Below are 26,084 nucleotides of genomic sequence, written 5' to 3' on the forward strand. Positions count from 1 at the left end.
AGGTCCTGAGTTCAATTCCCAGCAACCACATGGTGGCTCACAGCCATCTGTAAAGAGGTCTGGCGCCCTCTCCTGGCCTTCAGGCATACACACAGACAGAATATTGTATACATAATAAATAAATAAAAAAATAAATAAATAAAATAAAAATAAAATAAAATAAAATAAAAGGCACGGCAGTGGATACCCAAACAAACCTCCATGGGCCAATGCCACAAGGACTCAGTGCGTGAGCAGATGCAAATGCTTCCAAATCTCTGCTAGTCTGCAGCTCCATTCTCTCACCTAGACCCTCAGACCCAACTAATCCCTACCTGCCTTTCCTCCTAAGTACCCAATGAGTCCTCTCTCTGTCCCTACAGGAAGTGGCCAGCGCACAACAGAAATAAGCTGATTCCATAGTTACCCAGATGGGCTAAGGGAATGGGAAGATCTAAGAACCATCTCTTTGGATCTGGACCAGTCTATAAAGGGTCAAGATCATATTTTAGGCTTCGTGGGTCTTGTGGTCTGTGTGGCATGCACAATACATAAATGAAAGCAGTGGGTGCATTTTAATAAAACTTTATTTGTGAAAATGGATGGGGTTATATTTTGCCCTGTGTTGTTTTTGCTCCACTCATAAACTAAAATAACTGGGATCAGACAATTAAAAAACAAACAAACAAACAAAAATCTTGGTCTATAAGGGGCTTCGCAAATCACAGAAGGCAAATTCTACAACAGAAAAAAAAGGGAGGAAAGATAGATCACTTTGGCCACTAACAGGACACAAATGGCCAGCCAATATTTCTAAAAGTTTGTTTTAGTCAGTAACCAAAGACATGTAGATTAAATAGAACACCAATTCACTACACAACTGGTATCAGCAAGAAGAACCTGGAGCTGGTGGTATGATATGCCAAGTACTCGGAAGACAGAGGCAGGAGGATCTCTGTGAGTTCCGGGCCAGCCAGGGCTAGTTAATAAGAACCTGTCTCAAAACAAAACTGGAACTCCTGCTGATGGGGGTTTAGACCATGAAAGTTCTGAAAGCCAGTGTGTTAAAAGTTTCCAACTGGCCATTCTGATGTGGCAGGTCAACTTCCTCTTTTTTAATTTAATTTATTTTTAAAGATTTATTATGTATACAGTGTTCTGTCTGCATGTATGCCTGCAGGCCAGAAGAGGGCACCAGATCTCATTAAAGACATGGTTGCTGGGAATTGAACTCAGGACCTCTGGAAGAGCAGGCAGTGCTCTTAACCTCACTTAAGCCATCACTCCAGCCCCGGCAGTTCAACTTCTAAAAATCTGTGCTAGGGTGATAATTAGAAATACATGCAAGGGTCTAGAGAGATGGCTCAGAGGTTAAGAGCACTGACTGCTCATCTAAAGGACCTGAGTTCAAGCACACAGTGGCTCACAACCATCTGTAATGAGATATGGAACGTTCTTCTGGCATGCAGGCATATATGCAGGCAGAACACTGTATGCATAATAAATAAATCTTTGGGGCTGGAGAGATGGTTCAGTGGTTAAGAGCATTATCTGCTCTTCCAGAGAACTCGGGTTCAATTCCCAGCACCCACATGGACGCTCACAACTGTCTGTAACTCCAGTTCCAGAGAATCTAGCCCCTTCACACAGATACACATTCAAACAAAACATCAATGAACATAAAAATAAAAATAAGTAAATAAGGGGGAAAAAAGGAATACATGCAGATGCTAACCCAAGATGCTTGTGAGAAAACTGGAAGGAACAAAAATAATTTTGCCAACCTATCCACTGGTACAGAAAGAGCTGTGGAGAGGGGATACTGAAACCTGGTGACCATGCTTCTGAGAAAGAGGATATGGAAGTATCCACTTGCTTTTTACTCCCTAATATCTGTTCTGAAATAATATATAATACCCTACAAAAAAGCTCTTCTGGGGGATGGTGCTGGGGATCGAACCCAGGGTCTTACATTTGCTAGGCAGGTGCTCTGCCTCTTAACTACACTCAGCCCAAGAAAGTGCTTTCGATCCTGTTGTTCAAGTCTGGGAGGCAAAGAGCTGGAACGGATCTCTGGTGACCCAGTAAAGCAGCCACTGCTCACGCTGAACTCTAGGTCACTGCTGAGAAGTACACGTCTCCGAGCGCCTTCGCCCAAATCCCAGCCTCTCCCAACTCCCAAGTCCTCTGTCCCGAGTGACCATGGCTGTGAATTCCGTTCAGAAGTTCGCTCTGACTCCCCACCCAGATCTCCCAGCGTCCAGGACATACCTGCGCATAGGTCATGGTCTCCATGGTGCTGTCATAAGCGGACCGCAGAGAGGCGAAGTTAATCAGCACATCAACCTCCGGGTGCTTTTTCATGGCATCAGCCATGTTCTTGAAGACAGGGATCAGGATTTCCTTGTGTCCCCAGTAAAACTTCTGCTTGTGATCCCCACTGAAGGAAAGAGGAAGAGTAAGGACACCCCAATTCATCAGGTCTGGGGAGGGGGAAACTGAGTGAAGGAACCTCCCCAAGAGAGGCAAGGTCTGTGTTCTCAAAAAGGGCCCCCAGGAACATGGACTGTCCCAGTCTCTGGGATGGGAAGATCCCTCCACTGCAAACACTGTGGGGATATGGGGTTAACTAACTCCCAAGCTTCATCTAAAGATGAGCATCCCACTGAGCCACTTCTGGGCACCTTGCCTTGGCATGACTCACGTGAAGGGGTAGACCATGGCAGCCACTGAGGGCTCATCTCGAGAGCACACGTAGTCGAAGTCCAGCATGCCTTGCACTGCCCGGGTCTGCATGCCCCACACGATAGCCTTGGTATGGCGGCTGAAGAGGGTGGCACTCTTTCCTAAGTAGGCAAAGACACAGCGAGTGCACCCAGAACACACACCTTAGGAGACCCACAGGGGCTGCCTGCCCGAATCCCCATGCTGCGTGTCCAGTTTGGGAGCTCTTCAAAACAGCAAACGAATGTTAAAGTAACAAACTCTGAGAAATTTGCCTTGAATTTTTCTAGGTAGAGGCAGCAGAGAGAGCAAAAATATCTAATGAGACCTGTCTGGCTAGAGAACAGACCCATGGTGAACAGGAAAGGACTCCCACACAGAACAAGAGTTCCACGGCTGCAGATGCCTGAGAGTTATTACAGGGCACACTGAATGTCCCCGGTGAGCTAAAGGTACAACTATATATACATGTGTCTGCGTAGTAAATAAAATTTATTTTCATTATTTTGTGTTTTTAAATGTATTTATTTTATATCTTATATCTTATGTGTTTTGTCTCTACATATGTCTGCGCAACACATGTGTTTCTGGTGCCCACTGAGGCCAGAAGAGGGTATTGAGTCCCCTGAAACTGGAGTTACAGGTAGTTGAGCCGCCATGTAGGTGCTGGGAATTGGACCCAGGTCGTCTGGAAAAGCAGCCAGTGCTCTTATGAAGAGCCATTTCTCCGGTTCCCTGTTTGTTTTTTGAAACACTATGTTGCTCTGGCTGACATGCACCATGCTATGTAGACTAGACTGGCCTCAAAGTCACAGATACCCGCCTGCTTCTGCCTCCCAAGTGGTTGTAATAAAGGTGTATGTCACCACGCTCAGCTGTTTTTTAGTTTAAGCTACTTTTGATGTGTACAGGTGTTTGTTTTCCAGCATCTAAGTGCAGTGCCATGCCTGTGCAGTGCCCGTAGAGTCGACAAGGAATCGGATCCTCTCTGAATGCAATTATAAGCAGTTGTAATCTACTGCGTCGGTGCTGGGAACCAACCCAGGCCTTCTGCAACCAGGTTCCAGAGCACTGCAACCTGCAAGGGCGCTTAACCTCTGAGCCATGTCTCCAGCCCCAGCTCTGTTTCTAAAGCAGGATCTCAGGTAACCTGGGCTGGCTTTGAACTCACTATGTGGCTGAGGATGACCTTAAACTCTGAATCTTCTTGCCTCTGGCTCCCAAGTGTTGGTATCACAGGTATATACCACACCACCAGTCCTTCTTTACTTTCAGTTGTAATGGAGACAAGGTCTCACACTATAACATATAGTGGCCTGGAACTCACTATATGGCTCAGGGTCACCTCAATCTTGTGACAATGCTTCTGCCTCGGCCTTTTGACTGCTGGAATTGCAGGTAAGCGCTACCGTGTGTGGCTTAAGAAAGTTTTTTAAAGGCACTAGAAAAAAGTTTGGCTTTCCCCATTTTGACACCTGAGGACTTTACCCTCGCGGCAGTGCTAATCAGCCTGTAAATCTAGACACAAACCCAGCAACGGTCAGTATTTAAATGCTCACAAATTCTAGGTCAGTGGGTCAGGGGGTTCAGCGGAAGGACGTGGGGCAGCTGGGGCTGAGGCCAGGACAGATTTATCTCTGACAAAGGTTACAGACTGGACTTGGACACAGGCAGGGCAACGGCCAGCCAGCACGGGGCTACAACCTTCTCTCTGCCCCGTCCTTCCCATTCTCCTCATCTCCCAGGTGGCTCTATGCTGCTGAGAACAATACTCTTGAACAGGCTTTCTAACGGCAGGAAAGACTTTAAAGAAGAGAGCAGCTGGGCACAGAGGCTCACACTTTTAACCTCAGCACTTGGGAGACAGTGGCAGGTAGTGGTCTGGAGAGATAAACCCTGTCAAAATAGGGGGAAGGGTTGACGACACAAAGGGGCTACAGAAATCCAGTCATTAGCCAGAAGCGAAAGGGTCCGTGCCTACCTTCGCCTCTGACGCCCTGAACGTCCTAGTGGAGGTAGCCGCCCTTGAGGGACATTCTGTGCTACCCCGGGGAGAGCAATGTACCTCATCCAGAGGCTTCTGGTATTAACCGACTGTGCTACTGCAAGCTTGGCTAACCAAGATCAAGGGCTGATTAAATCACCGAGCAGGCCAGCAATAAGCCTCTCAGGTCAGAAGGACCTGGGATTTATTGTCAACCTGAACCCAGGGTCCCTACAAGACAGGGAACCTTAGAGTGAGGGCTGCCACATAATCCAGTCTCATCCTTTTAGCCCCTGGAAATTGAAGCAGATATCCACAATGATAGTGGTCCTTGGTAATCTAGGAGAGCCAGGATTACATGATTTGAGAAAAACTCAATTGTGTGATAAAGAAAGCCATAAAGCAGCGAGGCTCTGCCACTCCCAGGGGAGTGTACACTGAGCCCAAGTGCCATGCCACATATAAATCTGTCTTCAGAGATAAGAACAAAGTGCCCAAATCCCTACAAACCCACCCACACCTCCTGCTTTAAAGCGCAGAGCTAAAGTGCTTACCTCCTCAAGCACAGAAAAACAAAAGCCAAAGGGGCCACTGGCTTCAGTAGCAGGAGGCCCCAAAGAATTTTAATGGCTAAGTAGGCATGGGAGCACTCTTTAGGACCTGCTCTTGGTCTCCTCCTGACCTACTCCTCTCCTGTCCTCCCACTTCTCCAGCTAAGTGACTAGAAAAAGACACCTCCCCACAGCCCACTTTCCCTAGCGGAGAAGAGCTCCCTGAGACTGAGTCTGTCCCTGTTTTATTGGCACACTGGGGATCTCACCGGAGGATGATATGAAAGGATTATGGGCTAGTAGAGGGGCTGGGAAGATGGCACAAGAGTTAAGAGCTGGTACTGCTCTCGCAGGGGACCTGACCTCGGTTCCCAGCACCCATGTCAGATGGCTTCCAACAGTCACAACTGCCTGAAACTCCAGTCCCAAGGGACCCAACACCCTCTTTGGTCTCTGAGGGCACCTGCACTCAGATGAACAACTCCATACCTCAACACACACAAGTTAAAATTAAAAATAATAAATAAATAAAAAGCTGATAGGTAGAGGGCTGCACCCATTGTCATTATTTAGATATTCCTACCTACCCTAGGGACCAAAGTCATCAATGAAGACTCTCTTGCATTTACAGCCGTGAATGTCAGTTACATGGAGGGGTCTGGTAGAGCTCAGCATGCAAGGAGGCTCTGAGTCTGATTTAAGTTTTGAAAGAAGGTCACAAGGCAGTCATGATGCTGGTAACAGAGTAATCTACTTGCTTATCAATGGGCAGAGGTATGTGCATGGCTAACTGTATGCACTAAAAGTGTCCACTGCAAACTGTGACCTCAGACACCAAAGCCCAGACCCCTTCAAGTCCTTAAAATGACCTGTTTCAGAGACAGATACCACCTGACCTTCCTGGTTTGTCTCTTTACACCTACGGGGGTCTGGGATCAGGAGCTGTGGGATGCAATTGTCAAAGCACGGCAAAGATGAGATGCAGGTGAGAATCGGGGTTGAGTTGCAGCTCCTAGAGCAGCCAGCAGTCAGAGGCATCAGTGCTCTCTGCCACTCCCCCTTCAGCTGGATGTGACCCTTTCCCAGGAGCCTCCCTCCTGGCACCCCACAGTCTCCTAGGCTGGCTCTTGCTCCTTCTATGTCTCTACCTCCCTCCTCCAAGAAAAGGAGCCAGAGAGTGCTATGCTGGGGCAAGGAAGTACTGAGTCGGACAGGGAAGGGACACAGAGCAAAGACTACACTTAGGGGGCAGGCCACACCAAGGTGGGCACAGAAAATATACTACACAACACTGCAACCCACTAGGGAAGGAAGAAACAAAGCACAGAGAGAAACTGGCACCCACTAACAAAGCCACACGCAGAGTTGGGGCAGGGTGGGGGCATCCTACCTTGCAGGGGTCTTGGACTTGGGACTGAATCTGTTAAAGAAAATGACCAAGGAAACTGAGTGAACTGCTGCTGGGAGGCTGTGGTGGGAGAGCGCAGAAACGGGACGGGTCCACAGACAAGCCTTCTGGCGCTGCCACTGTCTATTTCACAGTGAACAGCAGAAATGAAGTCAACGAAAGAGGCCAAAGCACCAGTGGGCAGACAGAAGCAAGCAAGACAAAGAACTGGGGTGCAAAGAGAGGGCAAAAGGAGGAAGGCTAGGCAGGTGCACTGAACACTGAAGCCTCCTCCAGGCCCTCTAAGTGACATACTTCTATCTGGGCTGGGTCACACCCTCTTACTGCCAATCTCCCTTTCCCCATGCAGCACAGTACAGCGATTAAACCAGCATGGTGCTGCACCCACCACTCTCCACTGTGGACACGGCTGACGCCTTGGAAACTGCAAGGCAGTGACTTCTGATCTTGAGCCTCAGAGCTACGGTCATTATTTCTAAGATCTCTTAGATCAGCTTGACTATAGCACAAAGAGGCTGCAAGGCTCCATCAGGCAGGGGACGCCAATGCCATTCATCTACTGCTAGAGTGAGGGCTGGCAGGTCACTCGTCACTGGGAGGGAGATGAACTAGGTGATGTGTGCAAGGGCGCATAGAGAGATGTGTATTAAGAGCCCCTAGCTGGCGGGGGGAAGACACATGACTATTTAGGAGCTAGCTGTCTCCCATTTAGGAGTCGGGAGAACAGTCCTCTTCCTGGTTCTGCTGAAATCCTCCTGTCTTCTCCACAGTTCAGCTCACAGACCCAGGAAGAAGGGCAGAAGATGGCAGAGAGGGAGGTGATTGGGCAGCGTGGATCCTCAGCTCCAGAAGCCACAGGGAAGACTCAGGTCACTCCATTCTCCTGAGATCACTCCCATCTCATTCTGCCGCCCACTCCCACAGCCAAGCTCAAAATGCTTCGCTGCCACCTCTTCCAGGCAGGCCCCAAACAGAGAGACACGGAGGACACCACAGTCCTTTTCGTGCACTGTGCTAAACATCTGGGAGTTACCTTGGGGCATAGCTGGTTTGGCTTTCTTGGCAGGTGCCACTTCATCAGCTCTGGACTCAGAAAAAGACGCTGTCCGGCTGGGTGCTGGAGTCTGGAGTAATTAATGTAAGAGAGAACAGAGTCAAGCTTCATAGGTAGCGGCTGAGGACAAAAGCCACTGGTCCTGAATGTCCCAAAGAAGTGAAGTAACAAGAATTACGCTCAGCATTGTTTTAAGACAGAGTCTCACTATATGTATAGCCCAGGCTAGCGTGGAACCCACAGCAATCCTCCTGCCCCAGGACAGTTGTGCACTAAACCTGGCTCGACTGTGTTCTTCATACACTGCTCTCAGAAAGTACTATTCTAGCAATGCCAAAATGGGGATGGACTTTGTTCTATGGTACAGATGACCCAAGAGGATCCAAGTGGCTAAGGCACCTGCTAAAGTTCCCCTCTCTTCAAGGACAGTCAAGATTTGAACTCGGGTTTGATTTAAAAACCTTTAGTCTCTCCATTACTTTACCTTGACTTGATCATAACCTTGTACCAACATCCCAGTATCCTCCTATCCCCCTAAATGCCAGAAGAGGGACAGCGTGTCCTTTGTAGGACAGTGGGGGATGGAGGCAAGCTTCACCTACCGATGTGCTCCCGCTGGCATTAAGGAGGAAGTTGGCAGTGTGAGCTGCTGTGGGTGGCTGGTTGGGGATGGGTCTGTGGCCCAGGGCCATGCCCACAATAGCCGTCATGTGAGTTTCTGTGCCAAAGACATGGATGGGGATTCCAGTGGTCTTCCCTGTGGAAGGAAAAAGCCCATGATTCAAGATCTGGAGTAAGTGCCTAGTCCAAGGGACTCTGCAGAGGCCCCTTGACAGTCTTGCTCAATGCCCGGCACTGTGAGGACAAGACTGATTACCGAGACAAATCAGCTGTTCAGGATTTCACCACTAAACCAGTCTTTCGAAAGATCACCTATTGACAAGGAGAGGAAGCAGCAGCATCACCGGCAGGCAGGTGCCAAAAGCGGATCAGCATGCACCTCTGAGCACCTGGATCCCGGCTTCCCACACTCCTCCATTCTTCACCTGGGCCTGACTCGCTGGTCTGGTCTGTTTCTAAATACCCTTAGCTGGCTCCCCTGGGGCACTGGCCTTGCTTCTCCTACAGAGAGTTGGCACCTTCACCTGCTGCTCCCCCATCACTGAGCTCAACACAAACGCCAGCTGTTAGCCTCCCTAGCCTTAGTGGCACACCCTCCACACGACCCTGTCTCCTGCATCTCCTTCACTGTTTTGTTCTTTGAGATAAAGTCTTACTATGTGGCTCTGCTGGCCTGGAACTTTCTCTGTAGACCAGCAGATCCACCTGCCTCTGCTACCTGAATGCTGGGACTACAGGTGTGTGCCACCGTACCTGGCATCACTTCAGATGAACAGATGGACACTAGCACTTGGTACCACATTAGGTGACTGGTGGGGTGGGGAGTTTGCCACTGATACTGAATTTTAGAAAATGGAAAGATGGAAAGGTCTTGCCTTTTTCAATCAGACATCAAGATCACTGACAAGAATGTCATCTATTTGTCACTTTCTGGAACGCCACATCAAGAGAACTGCTTTTCTAAAATGCTTCCACATCTTCTAGGTGGCCTGTTTCTACGTTAGCCACCCTTCCAGCTTCTCTTCACACAGGAACCAAGTCAAAGCATGCTGTTTCTCTGCTCGAATGCAGAATAGACTCCCAACTCAGGTCACTGCCAGGGCTGTACGGGACCTGTACAGCCCCACCTCCTCCGTCTTGATCTAGTCTACCCAGTCTATGGGTCCCACCACACACACACACACAAACACACACACACACGCATGCACGCACTCACACTCTCACATACACACACACACTCTCCACTGTAGAGCCTTGGAGTGTGTCCTCTCCTCCGCAGAGATCATTCCTAAGCTGTATTCTCCTGCTCCAGGTCTCTACTAAAATGTTACCCCTTGTCGAGTCACTTGTCCCCTTTAATTACTCCCTGGCATTCAGCATGACATGACATTACAGTCACGCTAAAGCTCTAGGACTCGGCACACTACTTGACACAGAGCAAGCATTCTGTATTTGTTAAATGCAGAGCCCAGTCATTCTCAATTTGCAGACCTTCACCAGGGTGTGGTAGAGCACAGAAGGATCCAAGGAGCCTTTTCCAGGACAGTCAAGGAGACATGCCACAGACTTTGCAGACAGAAGGGAGAGGATGCTAGATGCTGGAGGGATGACTCAGCAGTTAAGAGCACTTGTGGCTCTTGCAGAGGACCCAGGTTCAATTCCTAGCACCCAAATAGTGGCTCACAACCATCTTTAACAGCAGTTGTAGAAACTCCTAAGCCCTCTTTTGTTATCTGTGGCTCCAGGCACTGCACACAGTACACATATATATATGCAGGCAAAACACTCATACACCTAAAATAATCTTTAAAAAAAAAATGGCTGAGCAGTGGTGCTGTACGCCTTTAATCCCAGCACTTGGGAGGCAGAGGCAGGTGGATCTCTGTGAGTTAGAGGCCAGCCTGGTCTACAGAGTGAGTTCCAGGATAGGCTCCAAAGCAGTTACAGAGAAACCATCTCAAAAAACTAAAAACCAAAAACCAAAACCAGAGGGTAGTGGTTGCACACACCTTTAATCCAAGTACTCAGGAGACAGAAGCAGGCAGATTTCTGTGAGTTTGATGTCAGCCTGGTCTCAAACTACAGAGCATGTTCCAGGACAGGCTGGACTACACAGGAAAACCCTGTCTTGAAAAAGGTAAGAAAAAGTCCCCATCTTACCAACTTCCCCCATCACTCTCAATCCCTCTTGATAGTTGGGGCCACCTCTTCGGACAAAGATTGTGACCTCATGCTCCTTCAGGGGACCCTGGTAATCGCGGATTGCTCTCACAATGCCCTAAAGAAAGTCAAAGGACCACAGAACATACAGTTAAAACAAAGCAGCCACAATCAATTTATAACCACGATAAACAAATGCACAGGTGTACAGAAAAGGCCCACTCTCACATGGCACAGCAGGCCCTAGTGGTCAAGACTACAGAGGATCACAGAAATAAGCTGCGTGAACTGCAAAACTACAGGCCCAACATGCAGCCCCTTGTGTTGAGGAATGACCACAGAGCAGCCAAGAACCATATCTCTCAAGACTCTGGCACACTCGACCGCCAAAACAGTGCTTCCGGGTCTCTCGTTCTGGCTGCAATCATTCTTATCTCTTACTGTGATTGGGGAGGGGGGCTATGCTATGTCAAGGTCCTATGCAAGGCTTCTCAGTATGTCAAACACCGCCTCAGTGATTTAGGGAGCAGTCTGGAAAATCAGAGGCCACACTTCTCCAAACAGAATGCTGACTTGAAATCTAGCTTCTATCACCAAAAGCATGTCATAGGATGTTACACAATTCCTGCTTGATGCCCAACCATCCCCTCAACAAGGATGCTATCTGCACTGCAGGACACGCCCAAACTAAAATTGTGGATGCAAACTCACTTCAACAAATCAGGCCCAATTCAGGAGACCCTGCTGTAGGAAGACCTGATGAGCTGTGGTACTTTACTTACTGGGAGCTCAGACTTTCAATGTGGAAACTATTATTCTCAAGACATAGATGGGATGACCACATGTGGCATGTTTCTGAAAAGCTGCAGTGAGCACCATGACATGAAATAATGAACAGTCCTCTGAGAGGCTAGCCTGAAGGGGTGACATCTGAGAAATGGTAGCTCTCTCATCTTTGTGGACTGGAGCCATGTTTTTTTAAAAGCATGTTCCCAAGTTCCAGACTCATGGCCATGCACAGGGACACAGACTCAGAGGACTCTGGCCGGATGAGGTCATCTCTTCCCAACGTTCTGGAGCAAGGACTGGTGACTGAGACCCGCAAGTGCAGAGAACCCAGCGAATCAGTGCTGAGAATGAGGACAGTCCTGTCGAGTCTCTGAGAACTGGTTCTGAGATGAGAAAGCAAACCTTCAACTCCCCCCACCCCACTGCAGATGGGAGAGCTATTTTCCAGCAAGTGCTAACTGCAGAGACACACAGCTTCAGAGCCACATCTCCAGTCTTCTGCTTCCTCCACAAGGACCCTCGGCCAGGGTTCAATCTCTAACACCAAAAAAGACAGACAGACGGAACCTAGGTCACAAGCCCTTAATAGGACAAAGGCAATGCACAGGAACTTGCCTCAGGCTCAAACTTTGCTGTTCCCAAGCCCATTTTCCCTAGGAACCACAGCTACCGCTGCTCACACCTAGTTACCTTGAAGGTGGCAGCCACATTGGTGAAGTTTGCAATGCTGCCTCCGATGATGAGGATCTTGCCTGGATTGGGAGTAAAAATGAAGTCAAAGTTAGAGGGATAAAAACACTTGAGCTCAGCCCAGGAATTAATTGAACTGAGGATGTTCTGGCTCCTGTGAGCAAAGAGGTACAGGGAGCGAGTAGGATGCTCTCCCAAAACAGCCACTCAGCTGTATCAGCTCAGCTCTCCACTACCCGCCTTACCCAGAGGTGATGGCTCAACCCTACAGTCTCTATCTTACTTCCAGCTTGGTGTCCTGATACCTCCGCTGGCAATCTCACTTTTTCTTCTCTCTCCCTTAAAGGGGAACTGGTAACATATAGCCGTAAAACTGGGAAGGTGGGATAGGGACACTGGGAGTCACAAAGCCTGGTAAGCTGGAAGACATCGCTAAGCTACAAGTCTATATTCATTACAGCAACAGCATGGCACAGCCTTCCCTCCTCCAGCTCGCTATTGATACATAAGCTGAGTTCCACATGCTCTACTTGCCCAACACAAGCACCTCTGACTGATGTTGTCAGTGTCCATCCGTACTGCGAAAAACAGAGACCCCGAAATTAAATGCCTAATCCCAAATTGGAAGGGACAGGGCCGTGGCTTCAGTGATTCCTAGCACAAGTCTGTTCCACACACCGTGACACCCCAGAAAGCGTGTGTACACCCCCATGCACTCATGCTGGGGTCTCACCATCTGGGTGCTTCTCCCGAGTCATAAGTGAGAGGATGGTCTTGGCATAGTCATAGGTCTGTTGTTCGCTGGGAGCACCCGAATACTCTCCGTAATTCGCCAGTTCATTGACACCTCCAAGATCACAGATGGTATCACTGCCAGAGAGACACAGAACTCAGCGCTTGCTCCGGGCAGAGGAGTCACACCTGTACAGAGCTGACCATCATTCCCGAGTCAGCTTGCAGAACTGGCCTCGCAGACCTATAGCCTTCAACCCCCACGCAAGCCACACTTGAAGGTCGGTGTGCCATGAGACTCCCCCGGGGCAGAGCACTTTGCCAGCCTCAGAGCACCAAGGTTCTGGGCACAAAGTGTGGGTAAAATGAACAGTGAGCAGCTGCCCGACATGGCCCAAAGATACAAGAACTAGCATTTTCAAGAGTCCTCAGGGAGCAAACGGCAGTAGCTAGGGCAGCCGGAGAGCTGTGGCAGATCCGTACATCTACTGTAATTTCCGAGAAAAAAACAACTGCCAGTTGTTGAGAAGGGAATAAAACGAGGTCCTGATAGTTCCATAACGTGAAAAAGTGCAAATGTTTATCTAGGCATTAAAATGCTGCAGGAGAGCAGAGTGAGGTGTTCTCGGGGGTGACCCCATGCCGAATGGGTGAGCGGCTTTTACTTTCTCGCATACTTTTTGTTTTGTTTTACTTTTCTATTTTTGCTACTTTTCTATGAGGCACACATCACCAACTATAAAAACTTCAACCATGAAACCATTTTGAACTAAATAAGGTTGCAGAAGACACTATGCACAGGGCAGGTGGCCCCAGAGCCACTTGAAATCCTCAAGGATGCCATTGCTTTCATCTCTTCAGTAAGTTCATAGACCACAGATAGGTGAGAAACTAGGGACTCCAGGCAATCCACCTATAGACACTAGGTGGGTGGACTGGCTGGAGGTATCTGCCCCCCTCCTTCCTGTCACCTGTATACGACGGAGGCGCCACCCCCAGCAACCATGGTCCAGATCCTCCCCTTGGGGTTCAGCAAGGTCAGTTTCAAGCTTGCCCCACTTTTGGCATCCAGGTCTGCAATATAGGCTTCCTGAGGAACAAACAAGCACAGGTGGCCTTTTGAGCACCCCCTACACAAGGTCCAAAACCCCAATACCACAGCTCTCCATCTGAAGGCACAATAAGGAGTTATCCAATCACTATAGTGGGATGGGGAATGGGGAACTGTAAGGCCCCAGGCCTGGGACAGAATACGATAGCATCTTTAAAATACCAAAGTCGCCTACATCAGGCAAACAAGTTTCTCAGCTCCATCCCCTGACTTCAAGTCCCTGGTCCTCTGCCCAAGTCCAGGCCCCGCCAGGTCCTGCTGCTTTCATCGCTCTCCCCACAGCAGCTCCTACCTCAGCTCATCCCACATCCGTGTCCCCCCCAGCCCTCTTCCTCCCTCCAGTCCAGCTAGATGACTTCACACAGGCCTGATCCTGCTGCGGTGGGGAGCAGCAATTAAAATTCTCAGCCAGTGGCCAGGAGAAGAGCCTTCCCGTCAGGGTCGGGGAGAGCCACTTAGAATTATCAAGAAGCAACAAATCAAGTGAAGAGGACAGAGGCTGATTGAGAGTGATGCCTAAAAGGATTTCTGGCCAGGAGGCAGAGGCTTGACTGATTCCCATTCTGAACCCCCAGCCTCCCTGGGATTTTAAGAAAATTAAATGGTTCTCCATTTTTCTTTTCCTGCCAAATACAGAGCCAAGATGGGGACCAAATGATTGTCTAGGATTAGTCACGCTGTCTCCTGGGCCCCGTCACCCTCCATGTCCTCCCCAAACCCGCCTCACCTCTGGATATGCCTCACGCCCAAATGGGGGAGGAAACTCTATATCACCCCACTTCACTTTGCAGATGTAGTCAGCTGTGGCGTCCACCTTAGCCGCCAAGTCTAGGATGTAGACGCCATCTTTGGTCACCACTAGAGAAAAATCAAAGCAGTCAGGCACCAGCTTTACGGTGAGGCCACCATGGGCTTCTGAACCATCCCTCCAGACTCCTCCAGGTGCAGCCCATGTACTTTACACACGCCTAGTAACCGTAAATCAGTCAACGGTCCTCACACACTTCCCACTCGCTGACCTTCAGGTAAAAGGTCAAAGGAGACTGGTTAGCTGCCATGGCAAGTTTGGACATCTTCGTAAAATGCCATACTCCTTGTTTTGAATATTCAAGCATTGGCCTACCCATAAACTTCCCATAAAACAAAACAAAATCTGTTTTCTAGAGTTGGTAGTAGATGGGAGAGGCCCTACACCAAATAATATATTAAAACATGAAGAAAGGGCTGGTGAGAAGGATCAGCGGCTTGGTGGTTAAGAGAGCTTATTGTTCTTCTAGAGCCAGACCCAGAACCCACACATGTGGGGCAGCAAACAACTGCTTGTAACTCCAGTCATCAGACAGTCATTCTGGTCACCACAGGCACACATGGCATGCATAATACACACACATACACAAATATGAAATCTTTAAAATTAATTTAAATAATAATAAAAACTGCTGAAGAAGGCATGGGAGCAGAGGACAAACGAGAGGACCAATGTCATCCTCAGCTATATAGTGAGCTTGAGGCTAGTGTGGACTAGACTATACCCTACTTCAAAATAACAAAAAACAAAACAAAAACAAAAAAAACTGGAGCTGGAGAGATGGCTCAGAGGTTAAGAGCACCGACTGGTTGCTCTTCCAAGGTCCTGAGTTCAATTCCTAGCAACCACATGGCGGCTCACAACCATCTATAATAAGATCTAGTGCCCTCTTCTGATGTGCAGACATACATGCAGGCAAAACATTGTATACATAATAAATGTATCTTAAAACACACACAGACACCACCCAAAACAACAACAAAAACCTTGTTGGTCTAGGTCTTAGGTTCAAATCCTAGTACCACCACTGCTACTGCACACCCACACATACATGCATGCACCACTGCTACCGCACACCCACACATGCATGCATGCACTACTGCTACCGCACACCCACACATACATGCATGCACCACTGCAGTTAGAAGCCCTGGTGTGTATATCTGGGTCTTCTGTGGTCTAGCTAAGGAAGTCCCATTGTTTGGTGCAAAGTACCCCAGAGTGCTCTGGGCCCCAGGCCAGCATATTCATCTGCAACGCTTCACTAAGCATCCATATTTCTTCTCAGGCCATTTAGCTAATTAAGTTAGCACACAGCCATCTGGCCCACTAGAGGGGCTGCATCCTCAGCTGGAATTTAGTAATTCCCTTCTTCTTGGACTCTGCCCCGAGAGGCCTAGCTAGAATCTGCCAGGCCATCTGTTTCCTTCACAGCTTGAGAGCCTGTAGCCACTCTTCTTGGTGTTAGGGGTAGTAAATGATTGACCAACCGAGGGAGGGCTAGTGAGGCCTCCAAGGGTACAGAGAGGATCAGATCAGAGCCTGGGAAGCCTAACCTGCAGACAGGAACAACCCAACAGACAGACCAAAGTCAGAACTTCCCCAGAGTGGGACAAATTAAGGGCAAAGAAAGAAGTTGGAGTTGGCTAAAGTTACAGTTTAGGTGCTCAGAAACAGGAGCTGGCACTGGAGACCACTCCTTATGGTGACTCCCTAGGTACCCCAGAGAAATTCTGTATCGCGTTCTGGCAGGAGGGCCCAGGCTCTCTGAACACCAAAGCCAGGGTTACTGTAGGCATGGGGGCCCCTCCCCATTCTGCCCCAGCAAACAAAGCTCATTACCAAGGGGGTTGATCTCAAGGTAGGTAAAGTACAGATCCTCGTAGAAATTGAACAGGCCAGAGATGAAGCTGACCAGGACTCTAGAAGGGAAAGGGAAAGAGGACCAGTTAACCCATCAGTCAGGACTCCATTCCCACCCCTTCCCTGTAGCAATCTCACTGCCTCTGACAGCCCAGCTCACTTCTCCACTCCTGACCCTTCTGCCTCCATTGTCCTCTGCCAACCCTGCTCCCTTAGATGTCACTCTTCAAACACTGAGGCGGAAAGAATCTGTCAAGCTCAGAGCTGGAAGAGTGCCAGACAGACAGGGGCCAGGAGGTGAGGGACGAGGCTGGCATACTGCAGACTGATTCCAAGCCAACACCCTCCTGAAAACGTGGCTCCCTTCCTCAGGACAAAGCTGTACCCACCCCTTATTCCCAAGCAGGGAGGCCCACTCTACTTTCTCTCTCCTGTACCCAGAGCCCAGTGCATTGGTCTTCTCGTCCCTAGTCGTGCCCACATCATCCCTCTCGGAACTCAACTCTTTCTTGTCTTCAGGGGCGTGGGCCAACAGGTGCCTCTTAATGTCTTCAGCGTTCAGCTTCTCATCCACACCTACGAGCAGCTTCTGGGCTTTGGCATCCACGTCGCCCACATCCACACCCCCTTCATGGTGGAACAGGACGTAGTCTCCTTCCCGAGTAGCATAGATGCACACATAGAACTCCTCAGCCTTGAAAATAAAGACAGCATGAAGGGGGGGGGGTCGGAAGGTCTTAGCCCAGGAGCAGAACCCGACCCCCGTGGTCTCCATGTATACCCACACGCCAGAGGAGGGCGCCAGACCGTGGTCTCATTTCTAAACCCTGACAAGGGGACTGCTAGTGGACAAGGAAAGACAAGAACCCAACCTCCTTAGCTGAGTCAGAGTGTTCCATTTTGAAGGAGTCCTGCCTTCAAGTCCTTCCTATCCCAACATTACAAAGTCCGCTGTTACCAGCTCTCATTCTCTGTGAGTTCGAGACCAGCCTGGTCTACAAGAGCTAGTTCCAGGAGAGGCTTCAAAACCACAGAGAAACCCTGTCTTGAAAAAAAAAAAAAAAAAAAAAAACCAAAAAACCAGCTCTCATTCTGAATTCCTTCACCACGGATTGCTTATTCATAATTTCCTCCAGACCTTTGCCACAGTTTTGGAGACCCCTGGTCCCCTTGGCTATTCCCTAAGGCACCCCAATCTCTCATCATTTTAGGGGGACAACCACAAAGCTGAAGAAGGAAGACGATCCGGCTTGGCACTGCCTCACATACCTGACTGTGGGGCACAAAAGGTTCAATCAGGAAGTTCTTGAGGAAGCCTTTGGCCTTGCCGACCTATGGAGAAATTTAGGGAGACAGCTGAGACGCATGACGTATTCTTCACAAGGTATTACCATCTCAAGCGGCAAACAGATTTCTCCAAAAGTCAGGACGACGGGTCACAGATAAACATGAGAGGTTCTCAGGAGAGTCCCTCTTCACACTTCTGCTTTTATTACACTTGGGAAGGGGGCAGGAGTATATGCATGTCATGTCAAGCATGTGGAGATCGGACGATAGTTCAGAGCTCCCTCCACCATGTGGATCCCAAGAATCAAACAGAGGTCGCCAGGCCTGATGGCAAGCACCTTACCCACTGACCAATCTCGCTAGCCCGGGCAGTCAAGGAGGGCGATGGGAACTTGGGTACCGTGGTAAGGGCACACTACTTTGCCCTGAGGTAGACACTGTGACCTAGCCCGAGGACATGAGTTCAGGCCTGACGGGCAAGGGAGAGGAGAGCCAGAGGCTGATTAGGGCAAACTCTCCCTCCTGTGTTTCCTGGCTGAAGACAACAGGCCTGCAGAGCTAATCAGCTTGAGTGGGTCCCTGGCGGCAGCAGAGGCGAGACAGCCCTCATCCCCTGAACCCCCCACCTGCCCGCCTGCCCGCCTGTACGTCATTGCTGAGTCAGGGAGCAGACAGTGATCCATCAGAGGTAATGAGCTGCTCCAGCCGGTCCGCGCTGCTGCCAGCTCAGATGTCTGTGACATCTCCCTCCTGTCAGCCTGCTAGGAAGGGAGCATGATGTGCTCCCTGGGGACACTGTTCAGTACCCAGCCCCACCACACTCTCCACAGGGGCCTGGGAACTCAAAGGTCAGATCCCTCCAGCCCTGGACCCATGAGCAGCTTCAAAGATCCATCTTTACCTACAAGGACCAGAATCTAGGAAACAAACAGAGTTGCTTAGAGGAAGCCACCATGGAGGAAGGTGTCTCCGATGCCACCTCCCCAGTGTAGCCAACACCTCATCCCTGTGCCTATCCCTGAGGGGCACCAGTCTCTGCAGAACTCTGTGCCAAGCAGACACAGACACACATCCTCCCGGGGCTAAGCCAAACTTCAGACCCCACCCACCTCCACCTCTTTTCCACCTCCCTTGGAGAGCAAAGAGGAGAAAAAACACAGTTTTATCACCAAGCATTGCTTAGCTTCCTTGCTCTCATCCTCAGAGCTGATAGTAATCACTGAGCTGGGAGAGCTAAACTTCCTCCTCAACGTTAGTAACTGTCCTCGTCCATGGCTCTCCACCCAACATCTCTCTCTTGCCCGACAATTCTGCAGCTCCCCTTCTCATTTTGCTTTAATTCACCTTCTTTGTAAGCCTCGACACCCACAACTTTAATGTGGAAACCAGAGAGCAAGCAGTTCCCAGAACGAGCCTTTGTCCTAGCTCCACGCTGGTGGTCACAGTTTCTGGCTCTCTAATTGTTCTGGGGTCACAAATGTGGCACATCTTATCTGAAGCACTATCACTAGGTTGGTTTCCTGATGAAGGAGCTGGGAATGACCACCAAGACGGGGCTGCAGCCAGGCCAGTCCCACACTCCATCGCTCTCCATCACTATGGGGCAGGTTGGGCTGGGAGTCATAGGTTGGTTGAGCTGCAGGTTACCATATTACTACCACCCTGACTCCCTACAGCAAGACTCACGGTGGCCTCGTGTCCCAGTCGAGGTTTTAGCCAGGATTTGACTCCATCCAGAGTGAGGTTGACCCCGACTAGGCCAAGCTTTCCTCGACGTTTGATCAGTTGATCTGGCTTGACCACCAAGCTCTGAAATAAAAAGGGTTGGAACTTAGTAAAGAAGGAAGAAGCCGTATAGAAAGTGAAGTTGTATGGCTTTTCATCCCCTGCTCTCACGTTTATCCATCAGGACCACTTTCCTTACCTACCCCAGTCAAATCTTTTGGCCACCAGAAGACAGCCAGGATGAACCTGGCACAGAGCAGAAGTTCAGGGAACACTCATGAATGAGTGGGCTCTGACTTTCTCCATGGGAGGTATTAGCTGCTTCATTTAATCACATTTAGAGCATGGACCAGTCCTCTCTTGCACGAAAAGATTTAGGACAGAACCTTAGGATGACAAAGGACCTTTGGAAATAATTTGAGCCGGGCGGTGGTGGCGCACGCCTTTAATCCCAGCACTTGGGAGGCAGAGGTAGGCGGATCTCTGTGAGTTCGAGACCAGCCTGGTCTACAAGAGCTAGTTCCAGGACAGGCTCCAAAGCCACAGAGAAACCCTATCTCGAAAAACCAAAAAAAAAAAAAAAAAAAAAAAAAAAGGAAATAATTTGACCAACCCCATTCCTATGTCTAAACACAACCACAACAGGCCAGGCAATCAGTCCTTTGCTCCAGGACCAAGAAATTCACTACCTTCCCAACTGTCTCAGCAAGGGAAAAAACAAAACAACAGCGTAAGGCTTTGTCTGGGTCTGCCAGAAGTCTAAGTGCTCCCCGAAGCCAGCTAAATATGCTACAGAAGGATCTTCAGGGCTTCTAGTCCCCAGGCTGACCCCCTTCATGGTCAGTCATCAGCTATTTCCACAAAGTATGAGGTCCCACTTCTTTATTTGTGTGTGGATGAGTGCTTTGCCTGCATGTATGTATATAGGAGAGGATATCAGATCACCTGGAACTGGGATTACTGATAGTGTGAGCTGCTATGTGGATGCTGGGAACCAAAGCCAAATCCCCTACAACTGGAGTTCTCCTTGATCCTAACCGCTGAGCCATCTCGCTAGACTCAAGGCCCCACATTTTGTTTGTTTCTTTGTTTTTGTTTTTCAAGACAGGGTTCTGACTGTCCCAGACTCACTCTGTAGACCAGGCTGTTCTTGAACTCACAGATACCTGCCTGCCTCTGCCTCTTGAGTGCTGAGATTAAAGGCCTGTGCCACCACTGCCCGGCTAAGGTCCCACTTAATTGTCGTGAGATGCTCCACTTTGAGGAAGGAAGGTATGCATCTATTTTTTTTTAAGCTAAGTATCTAACAACTGCTAGATAGCACATGAAATGCTTCTTGCTAGTCCTTATAGCTCATAGTGTTAATCCTATTTGACATTAGAGAATCTAACTCTAGAGAAATAAAATGGTTTGCCCAAGGCCACATGGTTCATAGAGAAGCATGATTTTGATACCAGTTTGTCTGGTTCCAAGTCCACATGAAGGGCTCAGAGCAAACTCAAGACCCTGCTCAGTCAGCTATAGACACATAGGCCAATCTGCAATCACATAGCTCCTTGGGACACCTCCAACAAATCAAAAACTTTCTCCTCCTCAGAGCTTGGAAAGAAGGGCCTGGACTGCAGGCAAAGCTCACCTGACTGAGCAGCCAGGGGTGGTCCTGCAGCAGACGTGCCCAGTCTGTGTCAGGAGTAACCCGGGCATACTTGAACCGGTTCTGGATGGCTGAGGTGGTACAGATGTACTTGTAGAGGAGCTCTTTGCCGGTCTGCTCTGAGATTGCCTTGGCTGACATGGTTTACCTGGGAGGGTAAGCGGAACTGGTTAGTTGGGGCAGGAAGACAGATGCACTATCTCCCCAGCAGGTTGGATCTACTCCTAGCTGCCCCCAAACAACAAAACTAGACCTTGGCTTTTCTCAGAAGAATGAAAAAAGAGCTGCCTTAGGATGGGGATGGGAGATGTCGTCAATGCAGCTTCATCAGCAGAGACACAGAGTTGAAGAATGATAGAAAAGAAGGCGGCACCAGACGTGGCAGTGTATTCCCATAATCCCATCACCCGGGAGGTAGTGGGAGAAGAATCAGAAGTTCAAGGCCAGCCTGGGACGTATGAAATCTTGTCTCAAAAAGAGAAAGGGAGAGAGAAGGGAGGAAGGGAGAGAGGCAGGGAGGGGAACAGAAAAAAAAAATGTGCAATTCCTCTGAAACTCTTCGCTTGACCTTAACCTTGTCTCTATTCCCTCTGGGCAAACTAGCTGGCCTGAGCAAAAGGCAAACCAAAGGGGAAGCCAGAAACACCAAGAGTTTGATCCAAACACGAAGGCTGTTCTCTGAAGCGGACACACGGACACACACACACACACACAGAGAAAGAGAGAGAGAGAGAGAGAGAGAGAGAGAGAACTATTCTTTATGTCGTCTGACCTGTGAAGAGCATTGCGGGAATTGCACAGGCTGGCCTCATTTTCTCCCCAGGTTTCATTCCCCTCCCAGCTTGACTCACTCACATACGTTCCCCCCAAAGACTACAGGCCCTGGTAGGGTGGGAGGAAGGAGAACATCCCCTCAAAGCTCATTTATCCTAGGACACTAGATTCCCACCTCAAAGGACATACAAACCACTCACAGGGCAGGGAACTTTGACCTACAGATCATTCCACCCACCCCACTGAATCATCTTAGCAGTTAACTTTGAGCAAAACAGAGGCCTCTCTGGGGACCACCCTGTACTAGTCATTCCTTAACTGAGCCAGAACTTGGGAGAAGGCAGACGCTATCCTGGGTGACATGTGCGAAGAAACTTGTCTTAGGGGCTGGGAGTGTGGCTCAGTGGCAGAGCCCTTGCCTCACATGCGTAAGAGCCTGGGTTTGGTCCCCAGTACTGGGAGAAATAACTCATCTCATGTGAGCACATACATCACGTCCACTCAGACTCCGAATTCCATTTCTCAGACGAGGAATCAAAGTTCAGAGGGAGGGGGTGAACTTGCCCAAGAAGCCCGACTCACCAGCAGGACTGGAGCCCTAACAGTCACCGCAGGCCTAACGGAGACGCGTTTCTCCCGAGACTGGCCCCCCTTCGATGCGGGAGGGTCTATGATGAAAACTCACTCATCCTTCCTGTCTACTACCTTCCCAGACACACCCACTCTCCCCCAGAGCAACTCTGCGGGAACAAGACAGAGAAAGGAAACCCAGTCATGCGTGCCCAGTACCTGACTAGATGAAGACAGGCTGCCCATCTCTCCCAAAGGGCCAGAACAGAAGCTGCTGAATTTGCTGGGGAGAGGAAGTCAGATACACACAAGGAGGGCGAGTGAAGGAGCCGGCCAGCTGACACATAGGGGAAGGTTAGTCTCCTTTCCCAGCCCAGGGAAGGTGTCATAGGACCACACTGAACTTCCCTGCCAATAGGCCACGCAGGAGAGGCTCCAGGTGCTAATCGTGGCCAGGCTGCCTCCCTCTGTCTCTAATTCACCACAATGGGCATATTCAGCTTGGGACCTGGCCCAAAGTGGGTAGCTGGAAAGGGGCTCAGAGACCTTCCCAGTGTGGTGCTTTTCCTGGGGTGACTTGTAACTCCCTCTCAGTTTGTTTCTGAAGGAGACGCCCCAACTAGCCCCACTGCCCCCAGAGTCTGCCACCCCCACCCACTCTGGTACCATTTCCCAACCTTCTTGACTCAGACCAGAAAAACTGGTCCTGAAATCGAATGGGCACACCCCTACCCCCTCCCAAACAGAGTGCAGCCCAGGGCACGTTAAGCAGAAAGAGGAGGGGGTGGCACTGACCACTTTCAGCTATCAGTACACCTTCAGCAAACAGGACCACACAGTCCAGGGGGAAGGGCGCCCCTTCTCCAAGCCTATCCAGAAGTCTGACACTGAATGACAACGATCCCCAGAATTTAGGACCCTCCCAAAAGAAGCCCAAGACCCAACCAAGGCAAAGAAGAGGGAGAAAAAGAGCAACCTTAGGCAACTGAAGGAAATCATAATTTCCTGGAGTCTCAGTCCATCTCCATGAGGCCACGGGTGGGTGGGGTCAGAAGACAAAATAACAGGGAGATGAAAAAGGAAAGAGTGGCCAGTTAACCAAAATAAGATATGGCACTAAAGCACTGCGCCTTTCGGGGAGCCTGAGACAAAGGGCTCACAGAAGAACTGGAGGAAGGCCTGGCTTCTCACCAGTGCAGCTCGCACATCCAAGGAGGCCTCAGACGAGATCGATCACAATTTCAATTGTTGATTCCCTGCCTTTTGGAGCAATGGATCTTTGAGGTTTCCTATGCTTTTCAGAATCTGGAAACCCTTTGGGAAGTACACACGTACTCAAACGTGCGACAAAGTATATTCCTATCTCTGATTGGAAATCCCCCTCCCCCTCAACACACGCACCCCAAAGTCTTAAACTGCCTTTTCCATGCCGGGCAGTGGTGGTGCACGCCTTTAATCCCAGCATTTGGGAGGCAGAGGCAGGCGGATCTCTGTGAGTTCGAGACCAGCCTGGTCTACAAGAGCTAGTTCCAGGACAGGCTTCAAAACCACAGAGAAACCCTGTCTCGAAAAACCAAAAAAAAAGAAAAAAAAAAAAAAACCTGCCTTTTCCAGCAGCTGATGACGTTGTCAAATTTGTGATAGATAGTTTCACAACAGAGCCAAGACCCCAGAAACTGTTACCTGGTAACAATAATCCCCAAACTCTTCAGTAGAAACCACATCATGAACATGGACATACATAAACACACAGACACAAACAGACACACACACACATTCTCTCTCATCCCACCCCCATTTCCTCGACCCCCCGCCTGACTCCCTGTCTCTGTCTCTGTCTCCCCAAGGAAGGGACCTTTTGAGTTGAATGGGGTATTTTCTGCAGAGAGTGGCCCAGGGTTGAATACACTCACAGAGGCGCCAGGAGCAGAAGCAACCCGCAGGGAAGGATGAATGAATGAAGCCTGTTCTCCAAGAAGGCTCCTCTGGGACACCCTGGTAGACAGGAACTACTGTGGATATTTCTTAGGGTCTACAAAACACTCTCCCTTTAAGGGCTAGGGGAAGTAGGGGTGGGACGACAACAAGCAATCCCTATAGCTGAGGATCGGGGCAGAGTTCTCTGGGATATTCCCGCTGCACCAGGCACTCTGTCTGAATGGGGATTAAAAACAGCAGCTATTCTGTGTTCACGGCCTCCCTTTACCGCTCCCTCGGAGTGTTTCAGAAGCTTTCTAAGAGGTGGATCCTTCTGGGGAAGTTATCTCTAAACATTAAAGAAACCCAAGACCCTGAACAGTGAGATACGAAGCCCAGTTAAAGGGAGAAGACAGACGGGGTGGGCTGGCAAACTAAAAGTGCCCTAATGCTGTCTGCCCTCCTTACAGTTCTTTTCAAAACCTTGCCAGGAAGCCCCCGACATGGCAGAACTTCAAGACTGGAGAAAGCAGCAGGCTCTGGGCACCGGACCTCTGCCAGGCCTGACAGGAGGCAAGGTAGCATCTTCTGCACACGCGCGCGGGAGCACGCACACATACACACACCTCAGGAGCTTGCCTCGCCTAGACTCCTGGGCACTCCGACCATCTGTTGTTTGGGGGTTGAACCCGTGGACAGTTCCTTAGCAGGCAGGGCCCTTTAGGGGCCGTCGCTGCGGAGGCAAGGCCTCAGGCATCCTGGGGTGGCACAGCCCGCGTGGCCGGGGCCCGCTCCCTCCACACAGAGCTTTATGGATTCACCACAGAACTAACAGGACGGGCCTGCTTGAGCCCGGCGGCGTGCGGCGAGCAGTCACCGCCTTCTCTACTTCCCGCCCCGGTAGCCGGTGGGGAACACGAATGGAGCTCAAAAAAGTGTCCCCCAAAAGACCGGGAAGACTCGAGAGATGGCCCTGGGTGGAGCTGAAGAGAGGCAGGACGTGCAAAAGAATCCGGAGGAGGGAAGAGAGGCAAGGTCGGCGGCAAGCAACGTGCAAACTCCCGGGAACTAGAAAAGGGTTGGGAGGGTGTAAACACGCGGTTCGAGGCCGGGGCGAAGACTACCATAAAGCTGAGACCTGCACGAAAGTTCCAAGCAGGTGCAGGGAACGCGCGAAAGAGCCCAGCCAGGGAGCCGGGAGGTGGTTCCGGGTTGGGGGAGGGAAGCAGGAAGCTTCGCCGGGACTGGGGGTCGCGCCCGCGCCCACGGCTGCCGCACTCACCTCTTTGAGAAAGCCCGAGTGCGGCTCTCTGTCCGCAAGCCCCAGGTTACTCCAACTCCCTGGATCGCTCCAGCCGCCCGCAGCTGCCCGGGATCCGGCTTTTGTCCCGGCCCAAGCGGGCTTCTCCCCGCCCCCCATCAGCTCACAGGCCGAGCGGCCCCGCGATTGGGCACACGCGTTCCCTAGCCTGAGCTCTAAGCTCCTCCCCATTCGCTGCTGTGGTGGCCACGCCCTTAGGCCTGGCCTAGGGCTGATGGGACTTGTAGTCCGGGAAGACGGCGGGGCAGAGGCGGGGCCGTGGGCGGGGCCTCGGATGGGGAGATGGGCCGGGCGGCTCTAGGAGGAGAAACTACGAGCAGGGGGCTGTGGCCTGATCGCTTCAGGGGCTGGGCCGGCCAGCC

The 26,084-nt window shown here is 50.3% G+C and overlaps 1 protein-coding gene across 2 annotated transcripts in view; it reads right to left on the reverse strand.

Moving 5' to 3' along the window:
* Positions 1-25,842, reverse strand: part of Acly (ATP citrate lyase) — a 50,256-nt gene extending 24,414 nt beyond the window's left edge. The window contains exons 1-16 of one of the 2 annotated variants that reach the window (XM_057774414.1): positions 25,684-25,842; positions 21,123-21,288; positions 19,448-19,570; positions 17,744-17,806; positions 16,978-17,168; positions 16,454-16,533; positions 14,531-14,661; positions 13,664-13,782; positions 12,694-12,830; positions 11,961-12,022; positions 10,482-10,599; positions 8,303-8,457; positions 7,680-7,770; positions 6,629-6,658; positions 2,684-2,825; positions 2,251-2,419 (exon numbers count right to left, since the gene is read on the reverse strand). In XM_057774414.1, the coding sequence (XP_057630397.1) occupies positions 2,251-2,419; positions 2,684-2,825; positions 6,629-6,658; positions 7,680-7,770; positions 8,303-8,457; positions 10,482-10,599; positions 11,961-12,022; positions 12,694-12,830; positions 13,664-13,782; positions 14,531-14,661; positions 16,454-16,533; positions 16,978-17,168; positions 17,744-17,806; positions 19,448-19,570; positions 21,123-21,281 (1,770 nt within the window). In that variant the 5' untranslated portion in view covers positions 21,282-21,288; positions 25,684-25,842. The remainder of the gene's footprint in view (positions 1-2,250; positions 2,420-2,683; positions 2,826-6,628; positions 6,659-7,679; positions 7,771-8,302; positions 8,458-10,481; positions 10,600-11,960; positions 12,023-12,693; positions 12,831-13,663; positions 13,783-14,530; positions 14,662-16,453; positions 16,534-16,977; positions 17,169-17,743; positions 17,807-19,447; positions 19,571-21,122; positions 21,289-25,683) is intronic. The other variant, XM_057774415.1, reaches the window with a different exon arrangement.
* Positions 25,843-26,084: the final 242 nt, after the last annotated feature.

The sequence above is a fragment of the Chionomys nivalis genome, chromosome 7 (genome assembly GCF_950005125.1).
Source record: "Chionomys nivalis chromosome 7, mChiNiv1.1, whole genome shotgun sequence".
Classification (NCBI taxonomy): domain Eukaryota; kingdom Metazoa; phylum Chordata; class Mammalia; order Rodentia; family Cricetidae; genus Chionomys; species Chionomys nivalis.